This window comes from Dipteris shenzhenensis, chromosome 1 (assembly GCF_047967505.1).
Source record: "Dipteris shenzhenensis isolate YYH24624 ecotype China chromosome 1, Dip_SZ_1.0, whole genome shotgun sequence".
NCBI classification, from domain to species: Eukaryota; Viridiplantae; Streptophyta; class Polypodiopsida; order Gleicheniales; family Dipteridaceae; genus Dipteris; species Dipteris shenzhenensis.
In genome coordinates this window covers 30,868,511-30,882,185 of record NC_141596.1, presented here as the reverse complement: position 1 = coordinate 30,882,185, position 13,675 = coordinate 30,868,511, and the positions used below count along the sequence as shown (strand labels likewise).

The window sequence follows — 13,675 nt, the reverse complement described above, 5'->3', positions numbered from 1 at the left end:
GCCTCATCCCACATCCTGCACCCTCTTCACTAGAGAAGGGGTGAAGGATGCCATAATGAAACTTCATTGGAGCAAAGGATCATGAGGGGCTATGCACTAAGTTCATTGCATATGGGATTAACCTCCTAGCCCAGATCTTAGCAAAGCTTTTTAATGAAGCTGTTTGTTTGGGATTTCCACACACTTGGACCATTAACACTATCTCACCCATCCACAAGGCACGGCATCATGTCCAAGATTCGTGGTAAGTCATCCGTCCCTCACCATATCATTCAAGCTGAGTTTGGGTCACCCCCTTTACAGCTAGATGCTGCATTTCAGGTCATCACATATCTGTACTGAGTTAGGGAATATGGGGATTATACCTCGGGGCGTAGCAAACTACCATAGATAGCTCTATCCTCTTCTATGGCACTTGCAGCAAGAGGAGACCACAGGTGCTGGTATGCACGTACAGAGAGATGGTTTGAGTGATTAGGGCTCCACATGGATAGACTACCTCCCTTCTAGTACAGCATCGATGCTCCGTTTTCTCCCCTCTTCTCACACGAGGTCAACCAAGTTATCCGTGAGAATCTACTACAGCTAACACATTTCGGACCTGGTTGGAGCCGAGTGAACTCCCAATGAAGCTTAGCTTCTACAGAGATCACTTCTTACATATCCCAACGGAGGGTTTCATTGACCCACCAGGATACACACAGATTCACCTACCCCCCTCGCTGAGGATTTCTCTTGGGCAATTCCGGGTCTCTTCACACAGACTTCGCATCGAGAGCGCCAGAGCAGAGCGACTACCCAAGGAGAGGCGCATATGCATACTGTGTGACATGCAAGAGGTTGAGACAGAGGAGCATTTCATCTTCAGGTGTCCTGTGTACTATGAGACCCGACGGCGTTTCCACTGCCTCTTCAGAGATAGTTATGGGATTTTGGCCTGTTTCCTCTCCTACCCAGACCAATGGTGTTTGGCAGGTTTCATTCATGAGACACTTAGACACCGTGAGAGGATACTTCGAGCACGGAGACAGGAGTAGACTTCTTCCTCGGTCTCAGAGCTCTATCACGGAGTTCTTTCAGCTAGATCACATGGACCCCCACGAGACGAGGCCTCGACATGACCGTGACCCGGAGCCTGTGACCCGACAGCTCAGACAGAGGGTCGACACACAGATCACACTTGGGGTCATCCCCTCCTTCTTTAGAGTCGGAGCCCGACCGATGGGGGTCACAGTAGCCCTGGTCAGACGCAGAGCTACGACCAAGAGACATGCAAGGACCGCACCTCTGAGTAGCCGACAGCACTCTATTGCCGACTTCATGACTCCACTGACTCATCCATCCCGATATCTTGCTGATGCTAATGATGATGATGATATTGATGACGATGCTAAGACTGATATATAGTCAACCATCGACATGACTATATTGTACTTAGGACTTAGTACTGCCATTCTGCATTTTTGCATTTTGCATTGGTATGGACGCTCGTTTAGTAGCTCCACTACCACAGCTTGTTGTATCAGGATTTTCACAGTCTCATTTTTTTTGCAGAAAAAACACTGCTAATTATATTACTTCGAAAACAAGATACAAGAGGTCAGCATTGCAGCTGACGGGCTGCGTTCACAAATTGGACGCAGCCCAAAAGGTAACAAAAAGTAAAGCTCTCTCTCACGGAGGGATCAGGCGAGTGTGAATGAATAGCCAAAGAGGTGGTGAGTAGCGCCACTAAAGGCCCTGTGAAGTGTGCTCGAAGAAGAGGCCCTGTGTGTCCCAAACCCGGAGGAAACGTCTCCGCTTCTCCTGGCCGGCCCGGGAGTCTCCCTGTATCTGGTCCCACTGGCCTCTAAGGGTGTGTATAATCTCACTCCAGATGTCAGTCATGATATGGGCAGTCGATAAGGAGGTGCCACCGAGGATCTGCGCGCAGCGCGAGGTCCAAATGTGCCATCCTGCGATGCTGCTAATAATCTCCCAAACTGGCTGCCTCTCCTGAGCTCCTGTGCCAGCCTCTGCCAGGTGCGGCGGGATGCTCTCGAGCGGCCCCCACGTCCCCAGTGTGATAAGGAATGTGGGGTCCTGCTGACATGTCTCGAATAAGTGATGAAAACCAGGTGCGGTGCTGCACCAGCAGAACGCGCCCCCAGTGATCAAACCTAGCTCCGGTGCTGCGCGAGTAAGGATCCCGAAGGTCCACCTCCACACTTCCTGGGCGCGAGTGCAACTCCATAGGCAGTGTTTTGGTGACTCCTCGTCCTCATGACAAATCTGACAACGTCCGTCCTGACCTATCTGCCGCAACCAGCTCCCCACTGGAAGACCTTCGTGGGCAAGAAGCCACAGGAAGTAGGAGATCTTCCGCGGCCGCCAGCTCTCCCACAAGGCCTTCCAGAAGGCCTGCAAAAATAACCTGGAAATACCCTGTGCATACCAACTGGGCCGATGGGTGGGAGGGCGGCTCTGCATCCTCCCGAGAACTCGCCTGCCTAAAGTCGTGTTGTAGGCAAAGAAAGAAGTCGGCCCCTGACCTGTCACAATCTCTGGCCATCTCCACTCTCCTGGGTCCCAATCAAGCTCTGACAAGGCCCGCCCCTCCCAGAGCCAGAGTCGCCAAAGCTGCAGCTGATCCTGCTCTATGCTAGGATCGGTCCGCCAAACCTTCCCCACGAGGCCTACGACCCGAACCCTCTGCCATGGGAGTAGGGGGTCGATGAGCACATCCTCTCTCCTGAGTCGGCCATCCCCCATAACCGCGAAGAAGGAAACAGAGGAGTCGTCCATCCGACCTGTAACCACCAGTGGGATGCCACGGGGGGTGAACTATCCCAGCCAACGGTCATCACCAAGCATGAGGATCTGAAACTCGGGTGGAACCAACCAATCAGCTGGAATCGCTCCGTCTATCTCCGTGCGTCTCGCCTGAGCTCCACAGGCACCTCCAGCTGTGTCTGCAAGATCAACGGTCTCCAAATGTCTGTACGTGTCCCTCCAAACTCGAAGGGACCGAGCTGGCCCCCGCATCCAGCCGTCCCACCTGATGTGTGATCTCTCCCCCAGCTGAAGGCCCTCGGCATCTCTGACCTGATCGTTCCAGATAAGCGGCTGGCGATCGATCTCCTCCTGACAGCTAGGAGGGGACTGTATGAGACTGAGGCGGAGCCGCCTCCAAACCATGAGGAGGCTACGAACGAGTGGGGAGCGGGGCTGAGTGAGCGGGGTGGAAGTGAAGATCCACCTGAGGGACGGTAGCCACTCTCCACCTCGGCGCGGGACACAAGAACCGACCCCCTGCTGAAGTAACATCTTCCACGTTTGCCCCCCGGGGTCAAACCGCGGATAACTAGCTTGCCCAGCAGGACCTGACTCTGAAGCTCTGGATCGATGACCCCCAGGCCACCCTCAGCCTGCGGAAGAATGACTGTCTGCCAGGCAACCCTCGCTCTGGTATCTCTGAGAACATCCCCCCCGGACCACAGGAAGTTCCGAACCAACCTCCTAAGCTGTGCCACGCTGGATCATTTTCACAGTCTCATAGACCCATCAGTCTTCCGAAGACTTTAATAAACTCTCTCTCTCTCTCTCTCTCTCTCTCTCTCTCTCTCTCTCTCTCTCTCTCCGTGGAGAAGTCCTCCTAGTTGGAGACTTCAACGCGAGGACAGGTGCTCGTCAGGCACCACTCCTCGACTTCAAGGATGATTCCACTCTACTGCCAGACATTAACCTTAAGGAGGCAGGTATGCTACGGGTTTTTGGTTTCACATGCTTTCCACCTGGGGGAGGCTCCAGTGTTGTGGACTACATCATGGGATCCCCTGCCTTCGCATCTCGCATCACTGACTTTACCGTAGCACCTCTCCCTCCAGGGGCTGATCATACCTATCTTTTCTTTAGCATTTCTACTCCCCGTCGCACAGCAATTTCCACCCCGTTGGGTTCTTACTCCGCCTACCATGATATACACTTTGATCGCGATCACTCGCCTACTTACTCTGGCCGTCTGTACATACTTCTCGCATACAGTGACTTTATACCCCTATTAGAGGATTGTGTTGCCCTAGTCACCCGCTCACTACACGAGGCTACTCTTCACGCTTTCCCCCACACCACCCGTCCACCACCCCCTGGGACCATACCCTGTAACAGCTGGTATGATGATGAGTGTAAGGCTTTACGCTGCCAGCTCATATTCGAAACCAAAAACAATCTTCCGAGCAAACCATAGATGCTACGCGAGTACCTTTGAATAGTACGCAAGAAGAAACTTGACTTTGTTCGCCGGAACGAGGAGGAGCTACTAAACATTCTGTTCAACTCTAAGGACTTTTGGCGGAGATTTCTAGAGGGACGGTCCCCCTCACCACTCACTGACACTCATGTGTAGTTTGATTATGCACGCACAATCTATGGCATCCCAAATCAGCCAGTCCCTAACCTCTCACATATGCCACGTCCCACATCTTGCACCCTCTTCACTAGGGAGGGGGTAAAGGATGCTGTAATGAAACTTCAGAATGGCCGAGCGAAGGATCATGAGGGACTATGCACTGAGTTCATTGCATATGGGATTAACCTCCTAGCCCCGATTTTAGCAAAGCTATTTAATGAAGCTGTTTATTTGGGGTTTCCACGCACCTAGACCATTAACAATATCTCACCCTTTCACAAGGCAGGGGATCCTATGAACCCGGAGAACTACAGGACCATTATGATTGGACATGTCATACCCAAACCAACGGTGTTTGGCAGGTTTCATTCATGACGTGCTTAGACACCGCAAGAGGATACTACGAGCACGGAGACTGGAGCTGACTTCTTCCTCGACTAATACCTCTCAGAGCGCCATCACGAAGTTCTTTCAGCCAAATCACATAGACCCCCACGAGACGAGACCTCGACATGACCGTGACCTGGAGCATGTGACCCGACAGCTCAAACAAAGGGTTGACACACAGATCATACTTAGGGACATCCCCTCCTTGTTTAGAGTTAGAGCCCGACCGACGAGGGTCACAATGGCCCTGGTTAGACGCAGACCTACGACCAGGAGATGTACCACGACTGCACCTTTGAGGGGCCGACAGCACTCTATTGCCAACCTCATGCCTCCACTGCCTCATCCATCCTGATGTCATGCTGATGATGATGATGATGATGATGATGATGCTGAGATTGATATATAGTCGACTATCGACATGACTATGTTGTACTTAGTACTTAGGACTTAGTACTGCCATTTTGCATTTTTTGCATTCTGCATTGGTGTGGATGCTCGTTTACTAGCTCCACTACCACAGCTCATTATATCAGGTTTTTCACAGTCTCATGGACCCATTGGTCTTCCAAAGACTTTAATAAACTCTCTCTCTCTCTCTCTCTCTCTCTCTCTCTATACACACACACACACACACACACACATATATATAGAGAGAGAGAGATGCATATGAACATATGTATACATATGTCTGTGTGTGTGTGTGTATGTGAACTCTCTCTCTCTCTCTCTCTCTCTCTCTCTCTCTCTCTCTACACACACACACACACATATATATAGAGAGAGAGATGCATATGAACATATGCATACATATGTCTGTGTGTGTGTGTGTATGTGCGCGAGCGTACACACACACACACATCTATATATGTGTGTCTTGGGGGCAGGCAGGGTGGAGAGGAGCAGTGGGATTTTTTTTTTTTTTTTTTTTTGGGGGGGGAGAGAGAGAGAGAGAGATGAAAAGAATAAACAGTAGGAGAGTCTTTAAATAACAGGATTGTTTTGTTTTTAGGGAGAAAAGCAAGAGGGAGGCGCAGGTGGGTTGTAAGACAATTTAGCTACTGAAGCCAATCTGAAACTCAGACATTATTCCAACTAAAGATTCTAGTATAGCTGACACAAACACTTATCTCTGCTCACCATTTATACCATGAGAAAAGCTCCAAAGCTTTACCTTCAGGAAGAATATCCAGAGGACTGAATACGTAAAATGCCATTAACACCAACTGTCAACCATAGCACACATACAATAATTCAGAGATGTACATAAACAAAAAATGTTTTTCACCAAATCTTTTGAAAATCAACCTACAATACATAATGATACTAGCAAAGCAAAGTATAGAATGTCTGTGAAAACTAGAATTCCTAATTGCCTCCCCACCTCTCTTTCTCTCTCGCTCTTTCTCTGCTACACACCTCAGGCACCAGTAATGATGATGAGACGATGACGATGATAAGTAATATAGCTAGAAAGTGTATGAAGACTAACAATTATTGATGCATCCAAACAGCACTAATGACAAAGAAGGTGAAATTTTACTTTGGATGGAAAAGATCTGCGTAGATAGTGAAAACTCAAAAAAAAGGCATTGGGAATCTTAGGGAACAAGAGGGACATCCTCCATCAGAAGCAATTACTCAGTTCAGCCTCTACAGTACTCAATGTTGCTCTTCAATTGAGCAGCACAAAGTGGTTATACATGCATGACACCAAAGGGGTCTACCATTCATGATCTGGTGATGATGAGTGCAAAGCACTTAAAAATCACTAGCCCAATGAGACAAAACAGGACACCCCTGATCAGGAACACACTGGAAAAGAGTATCGACATTTAATCCGTCAAAAGAAAGGACAGTCTCTTTCCTGCCAGGAACGAGGCTCTTTAATATTCTGAACAGTAATTCCAAAGAATTTTGGATGAAGCTGCTGAAAAGGAGGTCACCATGTCCTATCAAGGACTTGTCTTTAAAAAGCTTAGATAGACACACTCTTTGATGATCCAAACCAGTCTGTGCCCACCCTAGACGACATCCCTAGCCACACCACTTCCACCACACTCATCTAAAGAAGCCATCAAGAAGGTACAGAACGGCAAAGCCGACAATCAGGAGGGCCTCCAAGCAGAACTCCTAACCCACGGGTGGGGGATACTTGCTCCAATCCTAGCCAATCTTTCCAATGAAGCATTCTACAAGGGCTTTCTAACTTCCTAGACTATAAACACTATCATACCCATTCATCAGGCAAGGGATCCCATGAATGCAAGTAACCACCAGATTGTCATGGGTATATGGGTCTGCAATTTAAATACATACCATTCAGGTAATCATCATCATCATCTATCTGTGTGTGCAAAAGGAGATTTTGGATAGTAAAGGTGGAGGGGGAAGATTGCATTGGTGTGCACTACCATATTTCTCAAATATACAAATGATAATAAACCAACATTCTACAATTATTAGCTACATAGAGTTGTTGCTTACATATACTACAATCCTTGTTCTATGCACAAGTGGAAGAGCTCGTTGTGGATCCATCAAGTCCTGTACCATGCGCCGCAACAATAAAGGCGTGTCCCGAGCACGCTGCAAAATTACAAAAACAATTTTTTAAAAAGACAGTTTCTATGATTACAAACGAACTTTTGTGCCTTTTCTACATTAGCATTGATTGATACATCATACACACTACACGACTTAAACCGAAGAATTTCTGCTAGTAAATCTGGTTCTCCAGCTCACAAAAAACACACCCACATAATGGCTGAGGACAAAGCCCAACTCCCCAGGCCAAGGCAGGAGATAAGTAACTAATGGGGATTGTGATATCCCCTTATTTAGTCTGCCACACACCCAGCTTGCGCTCAAATTCAGGTCCCATGGATGGTTTCTTTCAATAGGATCACCACTAACATTGTGAAATGGAACATAAGGATCAAGCATTGTTGTTCTAAACAAGATGGATAAAGACGTTCTGAAGAGTAATAAAGGATTATACAAGTAACAAGAATGATTTTTTTTCCCTTGAAATTATATATAAAAACTCAAGTTATCGTCAATTGCCAGTATTTGAACTCTGAAAACATAGAATCACTGAACACAGCATAGCATAGCATAATACTTGCAGAAAAAGAAATCCATGATAGAAGCTCAAAAACCATACCTGCAGTATGCCCACAGAGCCCCCTCCATGTAAACGATTATAGTTTGAGATTTCACTTAGTACTCTTTCTGCTTCCGGATCTTCACTTCGTGCAAAATTTGAAGGAATCAGAAGGTTGATGGGACGTCGGCAGATTGGACATTTGCAAGGCTGGAGGGCTGAGGTGTGTTGCCAAACACGTAATATGCAGTCCCCTGATACAGGAAATCTTACACTTGCTTACCCAGAAAATAACAAAGACATCAAAGAAACTGATTTGCACAATTCAAGGGACTGGTAGTGTCTAAACATTGAGAAACACAAAGATTGCTCTACTGAGAAAGTGGAACAAGCAGTAAACATAAAAAACAATAACCCCAAGCCATCAATCATACTTAAATTGGGACGTGAAAGACTTACCACAAAACCAGTGGGCACAATTTGCCTGACATGGCAGAGTGAAAGCGTCATGACAAACTGAGCAGCAATCATTCTCGGGGGGTGAAACCATGCTTGCAAGATATTCGCGTCCCCCTTCAGAGACTGCAACTGAAGAGGCCGTCCCTCTGCCCCACATGGAATTCCAAATCCCACTGACCCAATTTTGGACAATAGAAACTCCTTGTTTGAAAAAATAGAAAGAATGTGATCTGTACCAGAAACACTTCTTATTTACAACAGGATCTGAAGTAAGATTAATGCCATTGTATTTATTCCTAAAACTCCACTTCCAACAGAGCCTGCAAGTTGACATTTAAAAATATTCCAAGACAAGTCCAAAACCGTGAACATACAATTCTGAATGCATACTATACTGAAAAATCAATCACTTGCTTGTGACCACCTATTTAAGGAGATCTCTCGATTCTATCAAGCTATTTGAAATAGAACAACTTATTTGTTGGAACATGTTACATTGATGGTGATATGATTTTGGAAGGGAAAAGAGGGGGGGGGGGGGGGGGGGGGCGGTTGTTAATAATATAGGCGTAAGACAATGGTCATTATTCATTAGGCTTTAGTAGCAATTCCATTGGGCTGACGGGTGATGATCTGTTTATATCAATATCACCTGGTCTGAAGGGTGGCGTACTATGACGATGAGTTGCGTGAAGTGAATGGACTGGTTGTAGGTTGCTTGTTGACGGAGTGAAGCATAGCACTTTGCCTTTCAATTATTGTGTGAGCTCATGTTGCTGTTGTTGTTGTTGGGGGGGTGGGGGGGTTGACTTCTAAGATTGGAGTAAGACAATGGTCATTAGTCATTGGACTTTTGGGGTGGCGGCTCAATTGGGCTGGCGGGTGATGCGCTGTTTTTGTGGTGGAAAAAGCCACAAATCAAGTTGTCACACTTGTGTGATCATGTGACAACTACTCCATCAGTCATTGCATTATTTTACAGGCTAAGCAGTGGCTTACTATTGTGGGTACTTCAAAGCTTCTTGAATTAATTGTGCCAGGTATGTCTAGACTGATTTTAATATTATTTTCAAAGGCCTGTGAAATAAACGCATGTACTCAGTTGATTCATTAGCAGACAGTTTTGCATGTTTATGTGTGGGTATTTTCCGAGACTCAGTTCTTGATTTGGTCAGAATTTGTTTGCCATAGTTGCAAACTTTCAATGAGATTGGACTATACAATTTGTTTTTTAAAATACTTTGTTCTGACTTGCATTAGTGGTTGCTGGGTAGTCCCATGGGGTTTGAAATGCCTAGGAAGGATAGATGGGACTGGTTCCTTGATAGAATCAATGATAAGCTAAACAAATGGAGCGGTTTATAGGCCAACCTTGCAAGGAGGACATTGATGCTTAATCATTACATCTATCCTATATCTATTTCCTACTTATCATATTGGTGCCCCTCCCCCATCAGCTTGAACAAGTTCATTAAGATTTGCAGATTTTTCCTTTAGGAGGGCCACCCCAGTAGGAGGAAGTTTGCTCAGGTTAAGTGTTCCTTCTGTAGAAAACCTAAAAGTGAAGGAGCTTACAAACTCTTTGCTCCATGGATCATTAAAGCAGTCCTTAATCCAGACAGTATCTGAGCACAGGCATAATGCATTAGTAAGAAATATCAGTACTGTCAGGACTGTCAAAGCCTCTAAGTGCAAGAACTATACAACACTTTCTGCTTTTTGCAATCCTGAACCCTGCTTTACCAAAGGGAGTAATCTATGGATATCTCTCAGCTCTTCCTTTGAGGCTATCAAAGCTCAGGTAATCTTCTCTCGTAAGGGAGCATTCATGAATCTCGATTCAATTAGGGTCTCTGCCATCTTCAAAAGTGCTCACCTGTCTGATGCTGATCTGTCCAAAGCAAGTCTTTCGTTCAAAAAAGACCTTCAGTCTTAGGGGCAGCTTTGAATTCTTTTTATCTAACAATCGTAAGGATCTGGTTCTGAGCAGGATTGCTCTATGGCCAGGGAGACTTCAGTGGAAAGGGGCTCTTTGATTTCTAGCTGGATAGAAAGGCCACATTTCCTTCCTGGTGGAAGACACTTCCTGAAAAATTGTCGACTCTGCTATGGCTCATCCTTAGGAGTTTGCTACAGCCATTCGAGAATCCATCTGGCAAATGGAAAAGCATCTCTATGGACTTTATTATTGATTTATCAAGAACAAATAGAAGTCATGATTCTGTGTGGGGTAATAGGTGATCAATTGACCAAAATGGCCCATATCATTCCAACAAAAAAAATGAGAAAACCCTGAGTTAGCAAGATTTTTTGTTGAAGGAGTTTTCAGGTTATATGGTTTACCTACCGTATTATTAGTGACTAGGACAGTAAGTTTGACTTTGGAAGGTTGTCTTTCAAGATGAAAACTAAGTTGAATATCAGTATGTATGATTATCCATAAACAGATGGTCAGATAGAACGGGTCACTCAAACCCTGGAAGATATCTTGTGTGCTTATGTTAGTAAATCACAAACATATTGGAAAGAGTATCTTCCAATTTAGAGTTTGCCTATAATAGTACAAAGCATTCAACATGTATATTACCCCAGAAGGAAAAGGGGGGGGGGGGGGGGGTTGCTTAGGTCAAGAAGGCACGAGTAAGACAATGGTCATTAGTTGTGGCCTAATGGTAGGCACGAGTGGCCTACATGGTGGTTAGTACTCAGCTAGGACAGCAGCATGTCCTAGGTCCTAAGTGACGTTAGTGTCCTAACTGGACTAACATTCCTAATTAATAAGTGACCGCCAGGCATATGGATGGTGGTGCATGTATCCAAGGGATTCCAGAACAGAGGCTCCTATTTTCTATCTGCTGAGCTTGGTTGTAAATGACTCCTATCAAGTTATCATGTTGTGAGCACAAAAAGTTCCTACAAGGGATCTAACACAACACTACTGATTCATCTTAATTTTGGTCATGCACCTTGCCATGCACAATAGCTGAAGCATTCGCAAAATAATTTTATGCCATTGCAACAGACATCAATAAATTCTTTACGAGTTCAGATGATACTACTGGTAAGGATTTCTTTACATCTGCAGCAAATCGTCGAGAACTGTCATGTTACACCCAGTCAAAGATGTGGGTTGTGTGCTTGCAAAGTGGTAAGGAAAGGGGGTGGACAGCATAGGTGGGCCAGGGACGATGGGGTCAGGAGCTGCTGACAACCCACACACAAAACCAAATATTTTCCAAGTACGTAAATGTGCATGGTCCACATTCACTTTAAAAGGCACTCCGTAAGATTACACCCCGATTTCACAAAGTCAAGGTGGAGTACAACTATGCTATCCTAAAGCTTAAATTGTTAGAGATATGTGTCCATACTCTTGCCTAGGGTGTGCATACCTATGAAGTCGTATATATTCTATGAGCTATCTCATTTCACAAAAGGCATACAAACAAGACCCAAAAGGCGTGTTCAAACACAAAAAGCAAGCTCTTGGCAAGCCTTTGAGTAGTGCAGATAACAAAATAATTGCATAAACAATTCATGTAAACATGTCCTATACTAAGTCCTGAAGCAAACACATTCTTCCAAACCCAGAAGATCACTGATTGTTCCAACTCAGCATTCTTAGTTGCACAATGAGATGTCACATATACCGAGATGAATCCAGGAACATTCCCAAACTCATCCTCTAAAAACACAGCAAAGTGCAGTTTCAATCTCACGATAGTCACTCATAAGATTGAAAACCATAAACTCCATCACGCATAGCAGGGACTAGCTACTGTGACATCCCCACTGACGTCATCAGCGCCCAACAGTGGGTGTAGACCATAGTATAAAAACATGCTCTCACACATAAAAAGAGATGTCACAACCTAAATGTAAAAGCCCTGATAAAGAAAGACAGATCAAGTAGTCTTCGAAGGCAAAATCATCACTACTAAAGGATAAGCCAAATGACCTAAATTGTGCGAAAGGACAACATTGGCTCAAGGAGAGGAAACAGAAGGAGGAATGATAAGAGAAAGATAATAATGTAAGAGTGAATATTATTGAATATTATATTCCATTGGGCATAAGTCAGAATCTAACCAAGGTGAACTAGCCCCAGGTTGAGACCTAAGCTACCATAGACAATGTCCAAACAACCCTAACAAGACTGCTTACTCAAGACAGTCAACACCCTATCCTAGTTAGGACAGTGTCCTAGGAGTCTAGACACCTTACCCTACATGTATAGTGGACGCCTCAATTGCTGCCCTTGCATTGGGTAACATGTAGCTCCCTTCTACATCAAGACATGGACTTCACCCAGAGCAAGGAACATGAAGAGCTTCACTGCCCCCCGTTGTCTTGATGCACGAAGAACTATTGGAGCTTTTCCCTGTGAGATTGTTTCACAACACCTATGATAAGCATTTATGGTATGAGACAAGATCTTATTGTCTCTTGTTATTTAGACATCAAGCTGGGAGGTCACTCGCCATACAAAGTCTGTGGTTGGGAGGTGAGTCCGCTAGCTCTCCCCTTTGGGAGGGATAACCTTGATTGCTTTACACTTTATTCTATCGTACCTAAGGACGATCCAGACCATAGCTATGTGTCATGTGCATCGTATACCTAGAGTTGGTCAAGGGAAGGACCAAGTGGCTATTTTTAGCCGAGATTGCTATATATAGAGGTTGTTTTATATATAGTACTCGCTTTACATGGAGGGGGCTATTCATAGCGTCATGCTATTTATAGCGAGGTTTCCTTCTATATAGAGGCGGGCCAGTGCTATTGTGGCAATTCGATTTAGCACTCCTCGATTGATGGTCAAACCATTTTGCATGCAGTGTATCTTAGTGGTATGGGACACTAAGATATGTTACATATAAGGTTCTCTAATGTGGTAATATTAACCAACATGAATCCGTACCCAAGGGTCAATAGGGTGATGGACAAGCAATGAGTATTGAATTGGAGAACAGGTGAATAGAGACAAGGAGTTGCTATTTTATTTTCCCTAAGAAAGCCATGTACAACCATACCTCTATAATAGGTCCAAGCAAGGAGCTCCAAAGTTCAAACACAATCTCCAGGGGTTACCACATCTATTATGATGCGGGTCAATCAGTTCCTTGATGGGACATGGTCTTCCAAGTTTATGAATCCTAAGTATGGGATGGTCCTATGCTAGGAGCGGTTTTATTGTGCACAAATTTCATATAGGATAGCCAATAGTGGATCCTATCTTGAGAGATCTTGGATGGAATGGATGACATAGGATGGTATTCCTATGATAGTCGACTACAAGGATGTCCAACTGTACCATTGATCCGATATAGTCAACGGAA

At 45.3% G+C, this 13,675-nt stretch overlaps 1 protein-coding gene across 1 annotated transcript in view; it reads right to left on the bottom strand.

The window, feature by feature from the left end:
* LOC147905688 (uncharacterized) overlaps nt 1-13,675 on the bottom strand; it is an 84,559-nt gene that overhangs the window by 43,950 nt on the left and 26,934 nt on the right. The window contains exons 3-6 of the mRNA XM_087381229.1: nt 8,340-8,569; nt 7,941-8,134; nt 7,262-7,363; nt 5,949-6,000 (exon numbers count right to left, since the gene is read on the bottom strand). Coding sequence (XP_087237355.1) covers nt 5,949-6,000; nt 7,262-7,363; nt 7,941-8,134; nt 8,340-8,569 — 578 coding nt within the window. The remainder of the gene's footprint in view (nt 1-5,948; nt 6,001-7,261; nt 7,364-7,940; nt 8,135-8,339; nt 8,570-13,675) is intronic.